At 39.4% G+C, this 24,345-nt stretch overlaps 2 protein-coding genes across 13 annotated transcripts in view; both read right to left on the bottom strand.

Annotated features, from left to right (window-relative positions):
• The window catches only part of LOC134542119 (fatty acyl-CoA reductase wat-like), a 30,300-nt gene extending 28,552 nt beyond the window's left edge, over positions 1 to 1,748 (bottom strand). The window contains exons 1-2 of one of the 2 annotated variants that reach the window (XM_063386082.1): positions 1,070 to 1,748; positions 350 to 598 (exon numbers count right to left, since the gene is read on the bottom strand). In XM_063386082.1, the coding sequence (XP_063242152.1) occupies positions 350 to 598; positions 1,070 to 1,270 (450 nt within the window). In that variant the 5' untranslated portion in view covers positions 1,271 to 1,748. Of the gene's footprint in view, positions 1 to 349 lie in introns of both variants that reach the window. The other variant, XM_063386083.1, reaches the window with a different exon arrangement.
• A 2,452-nt stretch (positions 1,749 to 4,200) lies between these two features.
• The window catches only part of LOC134542058 (fatty acyl-CoA reductase wat-like), a 175,232-nt gene continuing 155,087 nt past the window's right edge, over positions 4,201 to 24,345 (bottom strand). For 7 of the 11 annotated variants that reach the window (XM_063385932.1, XM_063385928.1, XM_063385933.1 and 4 more), the window contains 3 exons: positions 19,994 to 20,239; positions 14,880 to 15,137; positions 4,201 to 4,494 (listed from right to left, as the gene is read on the bottom strand). In XM_063385932.1, the coding sequence (XP_063242002.1) occupies positions 4,395 to 4,494; positions 14,880 to 15,137; positions 19,994 to 20,239 (604 nt within the window). In that variant the 3' untranslated portion in view covers positions 4,201 to 4,394. Of the gene's footprint in view, positions 4,495 to 14,434; positions 15,138 to 19,993; positions 20,240 to 24,345 lie in introns of those variants that run through there. The other 4 variants (XM_063385923.1, XM_063385926.1, XM_063385925.1 and 1 more) reach the window with 4 other exon arrangements.

Genomic DNA, 24,345 nt, shown 5'->3' with positions numbered 1-24,345 from the left:
GTACACATCAGGATTTCTACCACTTACCACATTTTGCCACAGTTCAAAACTCTGATCATTCTAATATTTTAATTAGTTTTGTTTAATTTTGTATAATTAATGTAAAGAAAACTATTTGTATGGTTACGAATATTAAGTCATTTTAACATTTTAAGACAAACTAATAACAATGTGCTTAAATGTTCTTAATATTGAAATTTTGTCAAATCTCCTATTAAGAAATGGTTTCTAAAAATCAGTTCTCTTAAATATTGCCATGATTAGACATTTAAATTCACTGGAATATTATATGCAATTTTGACAGTTCAAATAAGTAATTATAGACTCAAAAAGTAATTAGGTATCTCACCTTCAGAGAGAAACAGTCCCAACACAACCTCACAGTCTCCATCGTACCCTTGATATTTGTGTTTATTGCCACTTTCATCGTCTCGTCGAACCTGACCGTGGCGGCCAGGTGCAGCACGATGTGGACATGTTGGGTCAGGTGGTGGTAGTCCGAGTCACTGAGGCCCAGGCGAGGACTAGAGCAGTCTCCGGCCACGAACACTATCTTGTCCACCGAGTCTGGCTGCTCGCGCTTCATGCGGTCAAACACCTGGAACACAGAACGAGGAATTTAAAAGTAGCTCCAAAGCAATGAAAATAGCCAATATACTATTGTGTGACCTCATCAATAAGGATTGTAAACATTGACATGATGTGGGAAAAGTTACTAAAATATTGATGTCAGTTACTATTCCAGGAAAACTCTCAGGCTGGCTTACACATTCCTGTAAGTAAAATCCAAGAAAAAACTTTGTGGGTTTATTAATGTGTAAGCTGGCCTAACCGCCTTGCCGAGGTTGTGAGGTGGTAAGTTGGGCTCTGTCTATCAAGTCGACATATAAATACAGAATTTTCCATAATCTGGCATTTGCAAAGTCCTGAATGTGCTAGATTATCAAAAGTGTATCATGTTAGAAAACCTTTATATATTCTTCAAAGCACATTTTAAAATGTTTCACATCCTTTAAAAACAATGTCCCAGTCTAACATCACATAACTGTTAGTGTGTTACAATACTTACCACATTGTCAAGTAGTGCCTTTTTCCTTTCTTCTATGGATAAACCCTTCTTAGGCCGTATCAGCACGTACACTTTCCTGACATCAGGACAACTCCTGAGGATCTTCTCTATGGTCAGCTTGCCCAGGAAACCCGTCCCGCCGGTCACAAAGACCCCGCAGTCCTTGTAGAACCGCTGCACTTCCGAGCTTCCACCAGCCATTACCCTTGTTTAGTGCAGTGTTATAATGTAAGTGTGGTTGCAACATTACTGAAACTGCGTGGTCACTGTTCAGTGACGTAGTAGTGTTCAGTGTTGGGACTCTGTCTTGTTTTGAATACAATGTACCACTGTGTCAGTGAGAATTTAAATATTTAATGTTAAGGCTATAAACCTTGACTGCTCAGAGCATTAATTATAAACAAATACAGTGTAGGTCATTTTTTTCCACAAGTCACTTAGGTAAGTTTTAAAAAGTCACTTTTGGTCTTTAAATTTTGTTTGAACCCACTTTAGTCACTTATAGAGTTACAATATACATCATGTACCACATAAACTTAAAACAAATATATTTTAAATATTTGTTTACCTTATTACTTTCAGTCCAATTGTCCATTTGGGAACAAATGACAAGTAGAGACCTTAACTACATGACTACTATCCAAACAACTGACGTAATTTTGTCACTCCTAATTTGTGATTTTTGTAATAGCTGTGCTATTGTAAAAACGTGAACTTGTTATTTCGTATGTCTTGTATTTAAAGTGTGTTTTACTAAAATTATTTTAACGAATTTCATGAAGATGTTTAATACACATTTGCTTCAATTTAATAATTCACTCAGAAGCTGTAGATAAGAAAGAAAAAAAAAAGCTTCTAAGGAAATAAAGAAGAGAAACTAAATGAAAGAAAGCATCAGTTGTAATTGAGGAAGAGAAACTTACGTGTTTGAGTAAAGAGAAAGAAGAAAGACAAATTGTTAAAGAGGCAGCGTAAGATTAAAAAATACTGCTGTTCAGAAGAACATGGAAGAAATTTAAGTAGAACAAGCCATGCTTGTGGCTGCACAAGATGTAAAAAAAAAAGTTGAAAATTAACATGCTATAGACAATATTCGAACTTATAATGGAGAAAATAAAATTAAAATTTGTATGGGATAATTTTTCTAAATTTATTGTTTAAGATTAATAAATTAAAATAACAACTTTATGGTAATTAGCACATGGGTTGTGTTTGAATCATCATAATTGATTCATCTGGTACTGAGAAGCAAAGACAGTAGCCTATTGTTATGAAAATGTGAAATTTATCTAACTACACCTATAATTAAAATTTATTACAGTAGAAAGTTGCTATGACTGAATAAATTAGACCATTTTGTTCAAACACATTTTTATCTTCTAATAAAACTTTTTTTTAATTTTAGTAATATTGTCACTGCTTTTTCTTGTTTCTTTTTACTTAACATTGGTTGTTATGATGAAAAAAATGTAGTAACAGCATTATAATTAGCTCAACAAAGAAAAATATATCATGATCTTAATGTAAAGAAATCAGATAAATGCTAAACTTTATTACCATCTTGTTTCAGAGCTTGTTCATACAACATGTCTTCCTGAGTGCATAGTGGATATTGTTTGCAATATTCATATATATTTATAAATTTGTCAATATATGTATTCTTGTAGTTAATGTGTTTATTTAAGAGAATATCTTGCTGATAAAATATGTTCATATTTTTGTTTTTGTAAGACATTTTGGAAACTAGAAACCATAAAATAACTTTTTTCAGTATTTCAGAGGAGGTTAATGACTGAGGCCTGCATAATGTAGTGTTTTATATCATTCTAGCATTCATTGTTCTTCCACTCAACCATGTGCCACTCAACAGTGATTAGTGATATCAACATTTTCTTAACTAAGCTAAAACTATATGCATGCCTTTTGGGTTTAGTTTTTGTTTTAGAAGAATTTTTGTTAACTTTGTACTGTTTCCCAGGCATAGCATCGCCACGACATTAACTGATAAACGTGCTGGGATTGTAATCTGGATCATTCTGAATTGTAAGTGTAATGTTTTGCCATTGCCCTACCATGTTTGGTGCAACTCTGGGTGAAATCAATTAGTTTTTCACTTGCATCAGTAAAAGACCTTTCAACGAGAATATAATTCCTTTAGTTGTGGTGCTTGTGAATATAGATATATGTGTGTGTATGTGTTAAAACAACTTGGAAAAACATCAAGGGCGTAGTCGGGGAGAGGCCCTTAAAGCCCCTTACAGCAACTTGTCAACCTTCTATGGCTCAATTGATGGCCACTGAATATGCAAAATTAGAGAGAAGCATTAACTTTTATCACATTGGATATAATCATAAGCAGCGATATTGTAAGGATTCTCATTACATACTGGAACATTTTATTTAAAAATTTCATGTTTTGAAAAAGCAGGTAAGGATATTCAGATATCCGAACATTTTAAAACTGCATCATTTAAAAACTTTCCAGGGGAAAACCCTTAAACCTTCCTCCCCTCCCCTTCGACTCTTGTCAAACTTGTCAGGGGCGGTAAGTCATTCCACCTCTCCTCCCCCATCCAGAAACAGGCCTATCAATAATTCCTTACTTCAGCCCTCTCCTCCAGCCATCATTTGTACTTATTTAATAATGTTTAACGTAAGGGAACGTCCTCTGTCTCAAACAAGTTGCTAGAATCTTTCATGGACACTCACACAAGGGTTATTATTTTTTTTACCAAAGTGCACGTGGTAATAACAGCACCGGAGGACACAGTTAGCTGGAATGTCATGGCAAGAATAAAGCTACATGTTGCAGTCTCAGGGACATTGCAGTGAGCAGGAAAACGGAATACACGGACAGTACAAGACAACCACGCACAAAGTTGGAGCTCTCCGGCACAAATGTACCGTGCAAGATTGAGATGTCCACCTATTTCCTACGCAGTGAGGGTGGGCTCCACAGCAATGTCTATGTGGAGAAGGAAGTGTATGCAGTAAACAAGGGATGGAGAGTAATAGTGGTGTCAGTTTGGAGAGCAGGTGTTGGTCAAGTCAAGATGACAAATATTTATCTCAGAATCATGCACTTGTATTTAGTAGTACCTCTTGTTGAAGAAAAGTAAATTAATACTACAAATATTATAATGAGTTTTATTTCCAAATAGTCCATCACCTATTATTAAATTATATCTATCTGCACGTACTGTATCACGGAAACACTTTTATTTAAATGCATTCCAGTACCGTTTACAAATATAACAACTTACAAATACAGTGGATTATGTTTAAAAAAAATACACACAATGCATATTCTAGCATCTTGCTTTGATCAAAACATGCTATGGGTGAAAAATACTATTACCAGCCATGCTGCATAAATTGCCAAACCAAACAACAAATACTTGACAAATGTGTGGACTATATACAACCTGAAACAAAAAGAACAAACTACGTGTTAACAATTTGTACTTTCATCATTGTAACTATGACACAGTTTATTTCACTAAACCTAGATTATGCAATAAAACTCATGTTTGTTACATAAAATTATCAATATACTATGTGAATATATAGTATTAATGTATATTCAATAACAGGGTCTGTAGTCATAAACCTTAAACATCATGTTTGTATAGCACTCATTTGATCGCTACTCCCAGCATGGCTCAAATATATGAATACCAAATCAGTACCCAAGTACCACTTGAAGGTTGTGTCCCCTTCACCAACAACATAAAACCATTGTTATGCTTTTAATCATACTTATTTTATCATAAGTGAAATAAAATTTGCAAAGGTTGTGAAGACACTGAATACAGCACTGAATGCATTACCTAATTAAATAGATAAATATATTGCACTAGTTACAGTCTTATATAGTTAGAGCAATATTATATTGTTCCATAGGAACTGTTAAATAATAATTTGAACGTACTGAAAAAGTTCTTTTAAAAACATTAATATTTCTTATTGATAATTATTAATTTTATCTGAGGATAATGTTTAGGTACCAATATTAATGATAAGCAATTATCAATTTGCTCAGATGAAAAATTTTTTGGTTCCTAAGTACATTCGAGTCCTTATACAAAATGCTGACACTATTAAATGCAAAACCTCCAACATCATGGCACAAAAAGTATGCTCTAAAAGTGCTAAATTTATATACAAAAGCTAAAGCCAATGAAAATGGAATTTTCACCAAAGGTGAGCATTTCACAACTGACAACTCTGCCATAGCTGACTCAAAAATCTTGCAGTACCTAGAGGTATTGAAATATCGAGAATAAACTTATTCTCGATGAAACAAAAGATGACTAGAGACCAAAAAAAAAATTACTTTCTTTACTCTTGTTTATTGGTGAACTGCTATCCTAAGGCTATAATGAGTCTTGCACTTAAGGTAATTTGGCTACAATTTGCAAGATATAATGTGGCAGAAAACCAAAATTGTATCAATCAGTGCCATTTACATCTTGGTTATAGTTGAGCACATACTAAACAGGAGACAACAACCACCTTCTTTAAACTGAATTATGCTTAAACTTATTATAAATTGACAAAGGCATTTGATGTTTTTTTATTTATCTGTGTAAATTTAAATATATGACATTTATAATTATAAAATGTGACTTATCTTGTTATAGAAATAATTATGATCATACATAATGTAAACAACACTCATAATGTCCCATGTTTAAATTTTACATCAAATAATACTGTCTTTCATCAGTGCATAAACTTTCACTGATAACATAAATTTTTCAACAATATCAGAACTAAATTTTTAGTTATGAATGTAACATGAGTGGCATTTAACATGTGGTGGGTCGGCTCTTGAATCCAACACAATAAAAAGAGAATTTGTGAATAAAAAAAGCTTTAATTTTTTTCTTTAATTTTTAGCTAGACTTAAAAAAAGTTCAATGAAAAACTTCAAGTGCCATATTTGTGACCAATTTTACCTTTTTTTTTTCACTCTGCTTACATTGCATTCTCTAAGTAAACGAACATGCTGACGGTTCAGGTGAATTTAAAAACCCGGCATCTATTCCCTAATTCCCCCCCCCCCCCCCCCCCCCCCCCCATCAACGGCCACCATCATCTTCTAAGGCTGCGAAGTTTTTTGAAACCTCCCGCCAGCAATGTGTGCATGCGTGCGTACCTCCGTATCACTCCACCACCACAAGTGAGGCATATGTAGAGCCTGTGTCTTGTACTCCAGTAATATTTAATTGACTGTTTAGTGTTATAATAGTTATATATACTTCTTATTTCATGCCCAGAAAAAATTATGTATTTCAGGTAGATTTAAGGACGGAGCAGCGTCATTCACACCAATTATGAGCACGTACTGCTCGTGCGGATTGATTTTGGAACTTTAAACTATATAAGGATTTAAGTAATAAATGTAAACCAATCCGGGTTTTAATGTATGTGTAGTAAGTTTGAATATTAAAGGTTTTATACTATATCTGTCACAGTTTGAATATTAAAGGGTTTATACTGTATCGGTCACAGCACAATTTAGAGTTTACCGAACAATCGACGGGACACTTTCCGTGCGGCCATGACACCATGATCGCCTGGAGTTGGATACATACATTCTGCATAATTCATCAAGAGAGATCCACCGTCAGCTTCATTAATTCAAAAATTTTCTCTTTTTCTTGAGGATTGCCTGGATGGAAGACTGATTTGCCTAAATGTTTATAATTTTGTTTGTAAATTTTTGAAAGCAAATATTAACTTGCTTCATCTAGTCCTGGTCACATGGTGCCCTGGATCGCACTTGAACTGGTTACGTGCCATTGGCATTTTAAATATTGTCACGATCCACCTTCAGAGGGGGGGGCGAGAATCGTAGCTCTTTACATAGAAACAACTCGCTTGGCATCAACTAGTCTTAACTTCATAAAATACTTTACTGTACCTAGGATCATAGGTTCGTCATCCCGTACAGGATGTCTGGTGAGAGCTGAACTAAGGAGATTTTGCAAAATAACATAATACTTAATTAAAATTATTTTATTCTTAAAGTCAAATACTCAACATCATTTTAAAGAACATTTAAATAGCGGGATTACAATTTAAAACAATAATCTCTTTACTTCCTTAACGATTGAACGACCTTACAAGAGAGAGAATGAGAGAACTTCACTAAACACTTCCCTAGTCCTTCCGAATACCTCAAATCATAATTAATACTTAAAATTAAAACAAAGATAAGTCCATACTCACATTTTCCGAAAAGCCTTTCTTGATCGATTACTTTAAAAAAATAACGTAGGGGCCTCTCCTGCCCTTGAAATCCCGAACGAACATTACATTTTAAAAACTATGACGCGTGACCCCTGACGAGGGCCATAGCCTCCGCCCGAAAGCTTGACGACTACATTATGACCTAACTTAAATTAAACGACTCGTGGCCTCTGGCGTCGACCATAGCTTCCGCCCGAAAGCTTGAATTCCTACATCACGAACGAACTAACAACTCGTGACCACAGGTGAGACGCATAGCCTCCGCCTGAGTGAGCCCCGAGTCACCACTCACTTGCGCTTAAATTCGCGCGCCCTGCCGCGCCTAGCATAACAAAAGCTCGTTATTGAAGTCAAATTTACTAAACAACTAACTAGAACATCTGGGAAGACTACCCCCCCTCTACCCCAATGTGCAGGCCACACCGCGCGGCTTGTTACGACAGCGCGCCCCAGTAACTGCGGCCCGTGGCTGCGCCAGCGCGCGGCCAAACAAACAAACAAAATTCTACAAGCCCGCAGCGCGCCGCGCCGGCCCCGTGCCCCAATTACATGGTCACGCCACTTGCGCTGACGAGTGAACAGAGCAGCCAGCCCAGAGTCCCGTCAGTAAAGTCCCTAAATTTGATTTCAACAACCCTGCAAAATTTCAACCCGCGACATAACCCTCCCCTCACAGAGCTCGAGCCCCATCGAGCTACCTCAAAATTACAAATTGTCTTTTTCCATTAAACCATAACTATAAATTCCTCATTTCACAAAAATAATAATTTTCTTAGTTCCTTGCTGTCTGAACATACATCTAGATTCTGCATAAGATTTATTTTAAAACAACAAGTATTCATAAAATTAAATGTAAAACTTTTATCTGGTTTGTTCTCACAGGAACCTTCAGAGGCTCGAGTTCTCAATTCTAAAAAAATTGTTCTGTTAGTGAAGCTCTCTTTACAAATTAAATTACTGTTCTTAGTTTCTCAGTATTCGTTAAACAATGTGCAAATTCTTGATAATTATTATTATCTTTTTTTTTTTCGGTTTCCGTTTATTACCATACTTCTTTCGTTCTTCAAAAAAAATTAAGTGTCCTTACAGTGTTTCAATTAATTAAACTCTTATCTCGTGAAGGTTGGTGCAACTCCTCGAAGTCAGTGTTGTCGAGAAGAGTAGCTCCCTGGGCTGGCCATCAGCAAACACCACTCAACTCCAACAGCTACTGGACTGGCTTCCAGGGCAGCTCACAACTTCTCCCCACATCTGCTTCGGAGTTGTGCCATCCTCATCACGAACAGATTACAATTCTGAAACATCATCAACAGGCATTACCATCACGCCTGACAAATACAAAACTAACTACTAAACTGCAATTGATGGGCAAGGATGCAAACACACAAAAAAATAAAATTAATTAATTCAACTGCTAACATAAAGTATCCCACCCTTAGCATAATCTAATCAGGCAAATAATTTGATAGGAAAAACTTAAGGAAGGGAAACATGACCTCCAATGATTTTCCCTAACTCTTGAGTCTTGATCTTCTCTATACAGCAAATAGTCTCCACGAAGTAACTGGGTTGAAGGTCAGTTCACATGACCCACCCATAACCTCTTCTACTCTTCTTTTCTTCTGGGGGCAACCACAATGCCCACCAATCTCTCTCCATGGTGCCGAACCAGCTATCCCATGAGAGTAAACAACGTAGTCAATAGAAGCGCAGAGGGGAAACACCAATCTCTGGCTTGTCGAGTCATAAAACTGCTTTATCTTCTTCTTCTTCTGAGTAAAAATATCTGACTAACCTTGCTTCTATTCTTCCAAACAGTAAAAGTTCATCAGGTATCTTCATGAAAGAAACATTCTAACTAATAATTCTTCATTTTTCTTCTTCTTTATTTCTGTTAGTTGTAATAGAAGGCCATGTTAGGGAGGTTATAGGGAAAAAGAGTGGCCAATTCCCACCCCATCACCCACCTAGATCATGACTAATTAACTTTTAAACTTTCTATTTCAAACAAATTAAAAAAAAACCATTTTTATTCAAATTTTTAAATTATAGCTACTTTTCCTTCATAACCTCAAAAGCAAATCAATAATTCTAAATGAAATTGTGATTTACTGCATCCTTGTTCCATCCGATCTGTTTGTTTATAACCTTTCTTGTAAAGTATAAAATTTTCAAACATTACTAATTCAAAAAAAAATTAAATTCTGGTGTCCTTTGAGTTACAATTAACTTTACTATTTCTTAGCTTGAAATAATTTAAGTTTTCAGAACTATTTCATTGTCTAATTCACAACACTTAAAAATCAACTCAAAACAACAAATCATCAAAATCAATAAGATCATCTGACCTACCTATCAGTACTGTGAACTTGAACTGTTCGTACACATTTATAATAAGCTATTGTATTTAAATTCCAACCTAAATAAGGTTTTTTTTAAAACTACTAATCCCTCTGTAAATTAAGAAAATTAACTTTAAAAATTAAACTTAAGGTATTAGTTCTTTTTGACAGCTACCACAACTCACTAGTTCCATTACATTACTATAACCTAAAAAGTTCTGTAAATAATGTTTATAACAAAAAAAAACTCCAGTTACTGTCTTCCATAAAAAAATAAAACTTTACATGACCTTATTAATCTCCACTTGTAAGTCCAAGGCTGCCAGCTTTCTCTTCTCTTGAATCTTCAGTCTTGGCTCTTGTTTCAGTGATCTTGTATCTTGTCTCTCGAACTCTTGTCATCTTGTAAACTGGACTGCTGCTCAGCTCATCTTAAGGAATCTGTAACAGTTTCAAAAATACATGTTAATTTAAATTACATAATTCCTGTTCTTTGGTCCTAAAAAAAAAATTGTATTATTAGTACACATTACCCTGAAACAACATTATTATTCATTGTTTATTACTTAAAAAAAATGCTTTACCATAAAATCCTTTTTTGTTCTTTTCATTAGGCCTATTTATTTTCCTTCTTCTTAATTAAATTCTGCTTCAAATGTTAATCCTAACTTAAGACCTACCATCTATTTATTATTCATTACCTACATTATTTATGTTACCCTAAAATTCCCATAAGTTTCTAATACTTCCTATCAAAGACATTCTCTCTAAAAAAAAATTTACTTGTGACTCTTAACTTAACAAACTTAAAAAAAACTTTTACACTAGACTTAACTTATTATTCATTCTTAGTTACTAAATTTCTATATGTAAACTTTAGTACTTACAAACAAAAACTGCCTATTTCTCTCTACCTCTTAATCTCTTTCAATTATTACAATAATAATGTTACCTTGCATCTTTAAACTTTCTTCTTTTCAATTAAATTAGACATCTCATAACAATAAAAATTCTGCCTATACTCTTCTTATGGGTGTCCAACCCAACAACAAAATTTCAAATTCTCAAGTTTCCTTATATTTAAATTATGCAATACAAATAACCTCTGTGGTGCCTGTACCCTTTTAGGCCTACCACCTTCTCCTCTCACAGCATGACAACTCTTATTCCTCGGGGTCTGTATTCACTGTTACAAATCAAATATCTCAAAAAAATTAAAAACAAATTTATTATTTTAAGAAAACAAAAATTTACATTGAATTTACTATGGAGCCTGGAAATCTTAATGTCTCACAGCAGCTAACATGACTAAATCCCATGGAACCCCAGGTTTACATAACCTGTGCCCAAAAATTTAAGCATACCAGGCTTTCTCTGCACTGGTTTTACAGCATCACACACTATTTAGGGCCCCTGATCTGCCATCAGTCCCAAGGAGTTTTCCCACAACCCCTCTCTACACAAGCGCCTACCGCATTCCTCTCAATTGGCTATCGGTTTTACGGCATTCTTTTGGGATCCGACCATCAAGTTAGGGCTAATCGAACACTAAACCTCCATACTTCCAAACTAATGTAAATCAATTAAATTTTCTCTGTAAATTCTAAAAATCAAAAAAAATTATTCCAACATGCCAAAGAAACTTCCAAAAAAAATTCATAATCTTATCTTCAAACCATTAAAATAAAAATAAATAGATTACTCTGTTTTCTCCTTAATAACTGTAAACTGTCAACAAATATCATGTCCTAAATTTTAACTATGCTTACTGACTCTTAATCAAAAAATCTCATTTGTTCTAATTAATAAACAACCGATTTCCTTAAAATCTCACTGTATCTCTCACACTCAAACTTCACTGGCTGAATATCTCAATAAATTCAAAAACAATTATCTAAACTCTTAAAGAAATTCCTCCCCAATTATTCAAACTTCTTCACATTATTTTATTTCATTACTTAAAACACCTTACTCAAAAAAATTAATTAATTCCCTTCCATTATTATTTGACCAGAAAAAACTTTCTCATTAATTAATTTATTAAAATTCAATTTCACATTAGGCAAGTACACTAACTCTCTACAGCAATGTTTCTCATTTCCCTCCTTCCTAACTGAATCCAATCTTACTTAACCTCCAGGGAATTTACCTCACAAAATAACCAAATTCACTGTAGTGCCTATCTGCTATAGGCCCACTACACAGGGGGCTCTAACCCCACCAACAAACTTCATTGAAATGGTACCCTATCCCATACAGGATAGCCACTTCGGTACTACCATGGGGAACTCCTGCCCCAAACTACTCACAACTCTCAGGATTCTCCTGACCCTTAATTCCGTAGTCAGCCCATCTCCTATGGTCTGCGCTACAATTCCCTTTCTTCCCAGGGACACAACGCCTCACCTTAGGGTCCCTCGCCCTAATGAAAACATTAATTTTGTCTCTCTGTTCTTTTGGAGTAAATTCCCTCTACACACAAAATCTAGCCTTCCCAGTTTTCTCAATGCTTATCGATTTTATAGTGTACCTCCTTAATAATGTTTACAAATCCCAAAAAAATATTTTTAAAACCGAGGTAGAATTTAACTAACAAAAACATAAACAACTTACAATGAAACACTTCTAGCCTATACATCATACCATTCTTAAAATAAATTACTTACATACTGAAAGTTCCTCTTCTTCTAAAACACACTTAAATTTAAATTTATTTAACCAATAGTCTATTTTCTTATCGCTAAGTTACCGTACAGCTGATCAAAACAAGGTCACGGCCGTCCACGTCTCTGTACGTGCTCGTGACGTCACCGAATTCCATCAGGTGCGCCAACCCTCGCTTGCGGTTCCTCCGTTCTCCGCTAGGTCTCAGCACCTCCCCGTCACGTGTTCACTCTGCCACGTCCACTGACGTGTCGTTCTGAAACAACTCTCAACATTTTTCTAATTAAAACAAAACATCACTATAAATTCTATAACTCTCTTTTACATAAACTCTCGTTTTCTCTTTAATTCCTTTCTAACGTTTATCCTTCCCTCGACTGATTTAATTCGTACGTCTCGTCTCCTACGCGCACGACAACAAAACAAACTTCACTTGAAAATAATTCCTATTTACGACAAAAAATTTTTATTTTAAATTATAATTCTCTTAACCTACAATCTTAAATTAACTTTAATAAAACTAAACCACTTGCATTATCTTTATTAAGTATTTAAATTATAACGTATTCTCCTCACGTAAAAATCCCCGATAAACTCAACGACTTAAAACAACTTATCACTATAAACTTTATCCTTACAAGTATACTCAAATAAACATCTGTTACGTCAAAAAAAAAATCTCAAAGACTTCCTCCACTTAGATTAAATTCCGTAATCCTCTCCTCAAGTAAACTCTTAATAACCTGCTATCAGAAGCTGAAACTAACTTAATAATAAACATAAAAATCTACCTCTCTCTCTCTCCAGAAATAGAACCTATCCGGCGAACTCTACCATTTCTGTCACGATCCACCTTCAGAGGGGGGGGCGAGAATCGTAGCTCTTTACATAGAAACAACTCGCTTGGCATCAACTAGTCTTAACTTCATAAAATACTTTACTGTACCTAGGATCATAGGTTCGTCATCCCGTACAGGATGTCTGGTGAGAGCTGAACTAAGGAGATTTTGCAAAATAACATAATACTTAATTAAAATTATTTTATTCTTAAAGTCAAATACTCAACATCATTTTAAAGAACATTTAAATAGCGGGATTACAATTTAAAACAATAATCTCTTTACTTCCTTAACGATTGAACGACCTTACAAGAGAGAGAATGAGAGAACTTCACTAAACACTTCCCTAGTCCTTCCGAATACCTCAAATCATAATTAATACTTAAAATTAAAACAAAGATAAGTCCATACTCACATTTTCCGAAAAGCCTTTCTTGATCGATTACTTTAAAAAAATAACGTAGGGGCCTCTCCTGCCCTTGAAATCCCGAACGAACATTACATTTTAAAAACTATGACGCGTGACCCCTGACGAGGGCCATAGCCTCCGCCCGAAAGCTTGACGACTACATTATGACCTAACTTAAATTAAACGACTCGTGGCCTCTGGCGTCGACCATAGCTTCCGCCCGAAAGCTTGAATTCCTACATCACGAACGAACTAACAACTCGTGACCACAGGTGAGACGCATAGCCTCCGCCTGAGTGAGCCCCGAGTCACCACTCACTTGCGCTTAAATTCGCGCGCCCTGCCGCGCCTAGCATAACAAAAGCTCGTTATTGAAGTCAAATTTACTAAACAACTAACTAGAACATCTGGGAAGACTACCCCCCCTCTACCCCAATGTGCAGGCCACACCGCGCGGCTTGTTACGACAGCGCGCCCCAGTAACTGCGGCCCGTGGCTGCGCCAGCGCGCGGCCAAACAAACAAACAAAATTCTGCAAGCCCGCAGCGCGCCGCGCCGGCCCCGTGCCCCAATTACATGGTCACGCCACTTGCGCTGACGAGTGAACAGAGCAGCCAGCCCAGAGTCCCGTCAGTAAAGTCCCTAAATTTGATTTCAACAACCCTGCAAAATTTCAACCCGCGACAATATTATAATTTTAAATACTTTGTTTAATAAATCGGTGTAACGATTATGGCAAATAAATAGCATCTTACAAGAAAACAGGCCAGCTACTTTCGAACGGCCACGCGTGTATCACTGAGAGACTAATGTTTCCGGGTGTGTTTCCATGGTCGAATATACTGGGGGAAGAATCAAACCTAGCACCACCACGGGTAACGTTACGGACCTGTAATTCAGAGTGGCAACTGGGTCCACGTGGTGGTGCCGAAGATTTAATGACAAACATCCGTAACCCTTAATTACGTACATACCCCGTTACATCACTATAATCTATACCTTTTTTTTTTGTTATTGAGCGAATTGAAGCTAGTGGTAATCTAATGCAAATGCATTCCAGAAACCTCAGACCGGACATAAGAGTATAACCATAGCCCTCAAAATCCACTCCAGGAAAAGTTTAAGATTGATCTTTACTATAGGTCACTGCTTATTTCTCCATCAAAATTCCTTATTTATTTTGTACGTTTACATCTCTAATGATATTATTGCCAATGAAAAAAAAATATCCAAATTTAATACTAAATTAATAGAATTCTTTTTTTAATGTGCATGATGTGATGGATTATTATTTTTACCTTCGATAACGAGACCTAGCAAGTTCCAGATCATCCAGCGTCTCATTTAGAAGATACTTCCTCGACTCAAGACATGCTGTAAACATATAATCCACCCAGTTTATCTGTTTCATGTCGAAGAAGAACATTTCCTTATCTTCAGAACCTAATTGCTCATATAGATTGTGCAAGTTGTCACTGAAAAATGTTATTTCCTTCATAGAAATCATATTCATTATGATGGCAAATTTTCTTATTTTCTTGTATATCTTCAGTAACCTTTGAGGGAAAGATACAATTATATAAATACTGAGATCTTAAACCACTACCTACAGCAGTCAAAAATAACTGTTTTAACTTGAAAGCTTACCAATATTATAATCAAAACCATGACATCAACTTTATCATGCATGTGGTGTTTTGAGACTTTTTTAAGTTTATAATTTTTAATTATGATTTACGAAAAAAATAGTAACAGAGATCACACAAATCTTATCCAAGGCCACATGAATGGTTAGGATTTTTCTGTTACAGTAGAATATCTTTCTATTGAATTTAATGAGACCTTACCTGGTCAGTGAACACTCTCAGAACAGTTATTTACATATTATTCAATTCCCAAACACCACACTCAATAACTGACTTATAGTTGCTCATGGACCGTGGTCTCTCATTTGCAAGGGTCGTGTGTTCGATACCAACAGCCTGGCATGACACCGAGTCTGCAGCCAAGTGGTTCCGTGCCCACTACATTCTTTGGAAGTTCCGTCCCTGAAGCCCTGTGCCGACACTGTGACATAAAACACTATAAGGACGCTTATGCACTCGCACTAAATTCATGTAGAGCAAGTTGTGTACACGAAGATGTGGTTTTATTCATTACAGGTTGTACATTTATAACTTGATGAAGCTATTAAATTAATTAATTGTGGCCCAATCCAAAATCACTTGGTATGGTCAAAAATTATTTGCTTGATGTGTGATTGAAATTCATGCAGCATCAAATAAATGCACAACAAATTAGTTTGCAAGGTCTGTAATGTAGACCTCAGACCTGCTCTATAATACATAATAAAGTTTGCTAAAGGAAGTGTTTATTAGGGTTGCAAGCATCAGTAGTAATTTTCATAAGCAGCATGATCATTATGGTTCATGAGAATTCTTTTAAAGCAATTAAAACACAATGATAGGCTGTCTGTTGAATGATTATCCTCAATCTTGTATATTTGGATTTTTTTTTCAGTCAAAAGCATTATTATATTCATTTTTAATCTAGAAACCTCTCTAATAAATAATTATGTAACTTCAGTTTATTAGCAAGTCTACAATATTTGTAAAATTTTATTTAGGATTCGTTATTTTATTTATATTTTACTTTATTTTGAATATTTTTGTACTTAAATTGGTTTCTGCTATGGAACTGTTTATTGCAATAAAAGTGAGATGCTCAATGAACTAAGCAGTTACTCAATATCATTTTAAAATTTTTACTTAGGTCAAAAATGGAAGGTTTATAAGAATGTAGTGGGCAGTTGAGTACTGTGCTGATAAAGAAAAGTTATTGATCTGTCTCTGTAATCTGAAAAGCTCCATGATTGGCAGATCAAGTGGATGTTAAGGGATTAACACCCTCATAAGCTGGATGGGTCACGTGGTCATCTTCTCGTTGGGAAACAAAGCCAGGTACGTTGCCTTCACTCTGTATGGGGCATTGCTTATAGAGGACAGTTCGTATATTATTTTAGGTAATTGTAAAGGCCATTTGAAATTACTGATCAATGCAAAATGATTATTATTCTTAACTTACTAAACTATTACGCAACACTTTGTGGGCATCATCACTAGAGGGCAAATAATTTTTAATTTGATAGCAACTGAATTTTATAAAGATATAAGAACTTACGCACCATATTTCTATATAAAGTGAATCTAAATCACAGTCAAAATAGGTACCTTGTTTTCTCATATAATCGTCGCACATTTTATTCTAAAATCAAATTTGAAAAGTAGGGGTGCGACCATTATGCGGAAAAAAATTTTTTTTGTTAGGTAAAGTTATTCATAAAAACAAAACCCGTTCATGGAAAGTACGTTTATTTAAAAAAAAAAGGTGGAGTATACAAGAGCACGCCAAACAATCTATACTAATAATTCCTTAAACGAAAACTTTTCTTCAACTTTAAATAGAAAAACCAAAACTCTAACGCGAACGCAAGCCACTTGAATCAGACGTGAACTAACGTATCGTAGTACACAATTGCCACGAAAGAATGCGGGCTATCAAATGTAGTTAACTCGGCACCTGACAGATAGCGCGCGTTGCATCCAATCGGCGAGATATAGATATTCGACTACCTGCACGCGCTCTATACGGGAAGAAACATAACCAAACATGAATGATGCGCTGGCTACATTTTTGTAAGCGGTACGCCGCGGTAACGCAATCAGATAAAGGAAATACCATTTAAAAAGTCTATAAAGGAAAATTTACACGTTAGACAACTTTGTATTTCCGTTAATTAAATAAATAAGTGGTAATGACTGAAACAAATTTTAGATTATACCTACACCGCGGCGACTCAGACGATGAGATAAAGGAAATAACGTTTAAAAACATCTTTATAAGAAAATTTACACGTCAACAACTTCGTATTTTTCCGTTAATTTATTAAGTAAGTGGTAATGACCGATTAAATATTAGATTTCTACTTTAAACTACATTTTTTTATACGGAAAAGATACCTACACAAAGCGCTCGGCATATACTAGCGGGACCAAAAAAAACATGCGTTTTACGCGAGGAGTTTTTTTATCCCAATTTTGAAGGCCTAAAATATGGTTGCGACGATTACGCGCGTGCGACCATTAAGCGATAAAACACTGTATTAAATATAATTATTTTATTTCCTATCTTAAGACTGGTGGCACCCAAAATCATTGCGGACTACTAACAAATCTTTATACTCATCCATCAAATAACATTTTGTATTCATCAATGTAGCAATGGCCTAGCAATCAAAATCTTGATTTTGAGCATATTTTGTTATGGATGCTGTCCGACATGGGATTATGATTTGAACGACCCAGAGGTAACAACAGCAACCACCACACTGTGTCGCGACTTGACTCGTGAGTGGTGTCGCAGGAAAAAGGATTTGAAATCCAGTTGCAAAAGTAGAATTTACAGATCAATAAGACATAAGAATTACAATATTACTATGACGTCGTACCTCCTACAGCAGAAAAGCCCGGTCCCAACCCCGCCAGTACCAGACACCGCTGGCGGACCGCATCCCTAGCCCTCTCCTGAGTAAAAGATGCAACTGTGCCGACATGGAAAGACGGTAATCAGTGCTGAGGTAAGTGACCAGCTGTGTTAATTATTCTTTAATTTGCATGTGTGCCCATGCATTGTGCAACCACCTCTTTAGTACCCACAAGGAAAAGTGCATCATACAAGCGTATTGGCCCCTTAAGGGCACCCTTTTCAATGAATGCAAGTATTTTCCCTTAATGCCAGGGGCCTATCTTAATTTATAGTTATGCTTGTTCACACTAATTTAATTTAAAACCAATCTCAAATATAGCTACGTAGCTGTTCATAGCAAACACTTACAGTTGCCAACTTGACTAGTAATGTAATATTTAATACAGCATTTTTAGTCCTGCAGTACTTAATTTGTTATTAAAGTTTTTATTTAAGGGTTTCTTGACGTTTTTAGTTATTAAGTTCCACATAATATTAGTTTCAGTTCCATTTACACTGTTTTTGGGAGATGGCTATATTAACGCCCCCCCCCCCCCCCCCCTCACAACCATCAAGCAGCAGTCTTCAGTCTTCAACAGTCCGCGGTCCGGGGTGGATGCATTGTCCCGCGGGGGGCCATCACCGTTCCCACAGACTAAGGTAATTCTGGTTACTATAAGTTTTCATCCTGGCCAAAGTTAGACTTTGTTTGCATATTAATTTTTAAATTACTATATGTTTTAATCATACTAGCTGCCAGAAAGCGCGCAGTAATTGTACAAGTATTTTGTGTGTCTAGTTTTTAATAACCTTGGCACGCAATCACAAAAACGTAACGGTAGTTTGGTTCGGCGCTAGAGACGCCATGTGGCCCATGCAGAGCATTCTCTCGCCTCAGTCCTTCATAATCACCGGCCGAGAGCAGACGCATCAGCACCCCGGGGACCTCACTGCTTGTATTCACGGATAAGTAGTTTTCCATTTATGTTCTTTAAATCTTTTTACGTTTCTTCTCTGGGCTACCTTCGGCGGGCAGGCTGTTAAGATAATTTTCTTATCACTCTCGGTGAGTATTTAATCACCCTTACGTAATTTCTGAATCGTGCCTTTGGCTTTTTAACTATTCAAAGGGTGATGTATAAATAAACTTGAAACTTCTTAATAAACCTAAACGTGTATAACAAGTACTGCATGGCAGCGCGTGACATACCCTTAAGGCTATATCATTAATTCTTAAAGTGTGCCCGATGCTGAGAGCAAGTCAGGTCTTGGTAATTGGTGTGCGAAATTTAGAGGGTCCGAATCTCGCTCCCACATGGGCGATGTCACCCCTCGCAAAGAGTCTCTGCCGGGTCAATGTTCCATTTAATACGGTGACGTCCAAACAGATGTTCTCGTATCAAATTAAATAAAATTTTCTAGCCCTGATCTAAATAATTACATATACTAATGTTTTATGGCTTACTAAAAAAAACTGTACTCCATAATGATTATTGTAAAACTTAATACTTATACTTATATTACAATGATTCAGTTTTAAACTCTGAGCTGAATTGTTTTTCTCAGGGGCGTGTTTCACAAAGGTACAAGTTTTGAAAGTAACTATTGTAAGAAAAAGTACTTGTAATCACAAGTTGTCAGGAACAAGTGTTTCATGTATCTTTGAGAAAGAAGTCATTTTTCAGTAACAAGTAAACCTTAACTTGTATGTGACAGTGTCCATAACAAGTCAATAACAAGTGTCAATTATAAGTGTAATATGCTTGTCAAAACCTAGGTAAAAGTTATAAAATGAAAAAAACAAAAACTTAACCTTAACATTATGTGTTTAGGCTACATTATTAGATGTAAATAATGAAGTTATAAGGATATTTGTACACAAACTTACATTGGTGGCTTGCCCTTCAGTCGGAGGACCAGGTCCAGAAGACATCCTGGTAGCACGTGCAGGAAGAGAGTCAGGAACGTGTACAGTTTAAAATTAGGAACTGACAGCATAAATGGGTACCAGATTACTGTCTTCAATGGGAACTTTTCACAAAATATGAACATTTCCTTCATTAATCTTATAGTTATGGGATTTTTGTCTGATGTAACCACATTGTAAATAGTGATGCCATCATTTGACCTACTGCTAAAAAACAAAGAAAACCAAAATATTTATTACAATATCAGTTTATAATCGTGAATACAAATTACATAAAAACCATGAGAATAGGAATATGGTTGAATTAAATATATATTACTAAAACTGTACATTTGACAGGCTAATTATTTACATTTATAAAACACACTGACGTCGTCCGGGCCTGCGGCCCCTTTGAGCCCGATATGACACCGCCCAACCACCGTTTCAGTTCAAACCTCCCGCTCGTGCGTGCGTGTGTGCGTGTGTGTCTAGCCCGGCAAGAGGGCGCTTAGCTGCAGTGCGCCGCACCCCTAATTTGCTACGTTTTAATATTATTTGTAAACCCTTTTTGTTTTCATTCGTCTTTGCCCCAGTGTTGTGCAATTTACTTGTGTTTTCTGTAATTTAAATAGGTTACCTTAAATAACTATAGACGTTGCCCGGGCGGACCCGAACAGGCACGGACTTGGACGAGGATAGGAATGCTTTTATATGAATTATCATTAAATAAGTAAATAGTAACAAACTTTCCATTGTCAGTAATTTTTATATATTTTTAATGTTTATCTGTAATTTACTCAACTTTCGCCGGGGCACGGAGTCGTAGAATACAGTAACGGTAATTGTGTTGGCGCGAAGGGCGCCATGTTGCCACCTGCGAGCGATGAGCTCAGCCCAGTCCATCTTCATCACTGACCGAGAGCAGACGCGCCAGCACCCCGGGGACTTCACCTTTGTTCTGCACTGACCAAGTAATTCTGTCTCGTTAAGTATTTCTGAATCTCTTTCGCTCGTCATCCTCGGGGCAGCTCTCGGCCAGCGGGCTGTTTAATTAATTAATTGTCTCAGTCGAGTTTTTTCATCACCGTGTAATAAGTATACTTTGCAGCATGGCCACGTGTGTGGACCATGCCTTCACCTAAACCGATTCGTGCCTCAGGCTTTTTAACCGTGTAATGTGTAACGTGTAACGGGCGTGTAGAGAGACGTGTTAGTGAAATTAAATCTGGAGAATAAATATAAAGTGAGTACTTATTTAATCACGTGGTGAGTGAGTCTAGGAGTGTGGCGTGCCCGACGCCTAGAGCGGGCCAGGTCTGGGTAGCTAGGATAGAAAGGGCTGGTAACTCGTCCCCACTTGGGCTACGTCACGCCCTGAGTGAGAGACTCCGCCGGGTCCACGTGCCCTTCCACGTGGTGGCGCCCATAGTTAACATCTCGAAATCACCGGCAATGCGCGATCAGCCCTCAAATGGCGCCCAAGAGCGTGGGGCGAGTTACATCTTCCGCGAAAACCAGACCTGTACGAGCGTGTGAGATAGGCGGTTGTTACGCGGAGCGCGCGGAACTAAAGTTCGCGCTGGAACTATTGTTCGCGCGGAGCGCATAGCGGGACTCTGGCGCGCCAGCCACGTGATCAGCCAAGCGCACGCTTCCAGGAATCCGCGCACAAACAACGGACTCCGAGCGCAGTAAGTAACACAGTGCTGATGTGTTCGTGAGGACTGTTCGTGTGCAGAGTACCACGTGCGTAGACATGTATCCGTATCCGGACGAGTGTATCGGGTGTTACTTTCCCCGCCCGAGTTGGGACTTGCATGGCAGGACCGCCGCCGGATACGAGTGTGGCTACTGTACGGAGTACCGCATACACGGCGTGACGAAATGTGGAGCTAGGTCGTGTCCCGGAGGTAGTAGCGAGGGATACCGCTGCCAGGAATGTGCCGGCCTGTGGCATCGTGGCTGTATCGGCGAACGTGAATGGACCGTACTGCGCAAGTTTTTTACCTTCACGTGCGCACGGTGCACTGCCTACCTAGCCACCCAGGCGCAGTACGAGGCAGAGACGCTGGAAAATCCTCCACGACACGCCTCGACGCTTCCCGAAACGCCGACGCCGCTCACGCCGACACCGACTCCGATCACGCCGACACCACTCACGCCGAAAAAGACGCCGCTCACGCCGACGCCAACCACGCCGGAAAAGACGCTGCTCGACTCGCCGACGCAGCCCGTGCCAAGGACGCCGCCCGTTGCCGGAACGTCACCGCCGCACCAAGCCGACTCCTCACGCACGACGCCGACCCCAGCACCACGAAGGTACGTCCTGACGTCACCCGCACCGCCACGTGTTACGTTACCGACGCCTACCGCTCTGACAAAGACGCCCGTCGTCCTGACGCCCACGCCCGTCGTCCCGACGCCGACGGCCGCCGTCCCGACGCCCGCCGTGCCGACGCTCATCGACTTGACGTCTCCCGACACAAGTCCGATCCCGCCGCCGCCTGCCACACTGCGTTTCGTCGACCCGACGCCACTTATCCCGACTCCGACGCTCGCCGTCCCGACGCCGACAATTCCGCTCCCACCTCCTGTCCTGGAGCCGCCAACCTCGGCACCTCTCGTCGACCTGACGTCTCCCGACGCTGGTCCTAACGCATCATCGCCAGCAAGACCTCGTTTCGCCGACCTGACGCCACTCATCCCGACTATGATGACGCCTGACTCGCCGAAGCCAACCGAGCGACGCCCGACAACGACCGTCCCGCCGCAGTCTGCGACGCCGTCCAGCACCCGCCTCGTGTCGGAGACACCTCCCGACGCCGGAATGACCTCGCCACCGCACCGAACCGCCGTCCCGACGCCACCAAGGTCATTTCCGGCGAAACCCGCATCGTCTCCGCCACACGACTCGCCACGGACGCCTCCAGACTCGACGCCGACGCTTCGTGTCACCCTGTCGCCACCACCTGGCTTCGACGTCATCATGCCGTCGTCACCGCCACCAGAGTGCGCAGTAGCAAACGGGACGCTTTGCGACACGATGTCCAGGGCCATGACGCCGAGACGCCTGAGCGCCGCCCCGCCGCCTGGATTTGCTCCTCTGTGCCCGCCTGGCTTCGAGGCACAGACGGATGAACCGGACCGAAAGAGACGGACGCGCGCGACGCCGACGCTGACGCCGCCTACATGCCCACCTGACACGACGCCAGAATCGACCGAGGCGCCACGACGCCCGATTCCGACGCCGATCGCCGCAGTACCGGAACACCGGTCAAGTGCCCTGCCGCACGAGACGCCACCCAAATGTCGCAAGTTGGCAACATTGGGACGCCGCACCGTGAAGAGTCGCCTGAGCTCCCTACATCCGCCTGTCGCGATGCAGGTCGACGCCACGACGCCGGGACGCCCGACCGTCCCACCGCCGAACGTGACCGTCACCCGGACTTCGACACCTGTCACCCGTCTGTCACGACGGGCCGCGAAGCGCCCGCCTGTCGGCGAGGCTGAGCCGGGTCGTGCCGAGCGCCGCCCGCGCTTGCTGCCCGCCTGCCACGAGCCGCCTGACCTTGGCCGCCGCCGCCCCTGCCGGCCGGCGCCCTGGCCACCGCCACGCTATCACACGCAGCAGCCGCCGCAGCCGCAGCTGACGCAGATTTGGGGCTCGGGACAACTGGTGGGTCACCACCCACAAGGTTAGTCAGCCAGCGCCCATTCTGTCCGTGTGTATCGTCCTCCATAGTGTAAATATTGCTCAACTGTCATTTTGTAAACATTGCTCGCCGCCATCATGTAAACATTGCTCGCCCTTCCATCGTGTAAACATTGCTTGTCCGTCCGTCATGTCAACATTGCCACCTGCCCGCACAAACATAAACATCAACATTGCCACGTGGGAGTGCGCGACGTAAACACCACAGGCAACGCCCCCCAACCATCTGTCAAACGGCGCTGTCATATCGGCCTACTTTCGGAGGGGGCAATTGACGTCGTCCGGGCCTGCGGCCCCTTTGAGCCCGATATGACACCGCCCAACCACCGTTTCAGTTCAAACCTCCCGCTCGTGCGTGCGTGTGTGCGTGTGTGTCTAGCCCGGCAAGAGGGCGCTTAGCTGCAGTGCGCCGCACCCCTAATTTGCTACGTTTTAATATTATTTGTAAACCCTTTTTGTTTTCATTCGTCTTTGCCCCAGTGTTGTGCAATTTACTTGTGTTTTCTGTAATTTAAATAGGTTACCTTAAATAACTATAGACGTTGCCCGGGCGGACCCGAACAGGCACGGACTTGGACGAGGATAGGAATGCTTTTATATGAATTATCATTAAATAAGT

This window comes from Bacillus rossius (genome assembly GCF_032445375.1).
Source record: "Bacillus rossius redtenbacheri isolate Brsri chromosome 4 unlocalized genomic scaffold, Brsri_v3 Brsri_v3_scf4_2, whole genome shotgun sequence".
NCBI lineage: Eukaryota > Metazoa > Arthropoda > Insecta > Phasmatodea > Bacillidae > Bacillus > Bacillus rossius.
This window is presented reverse-complemented; position numbering and strand designations above follow the sequence as displayed.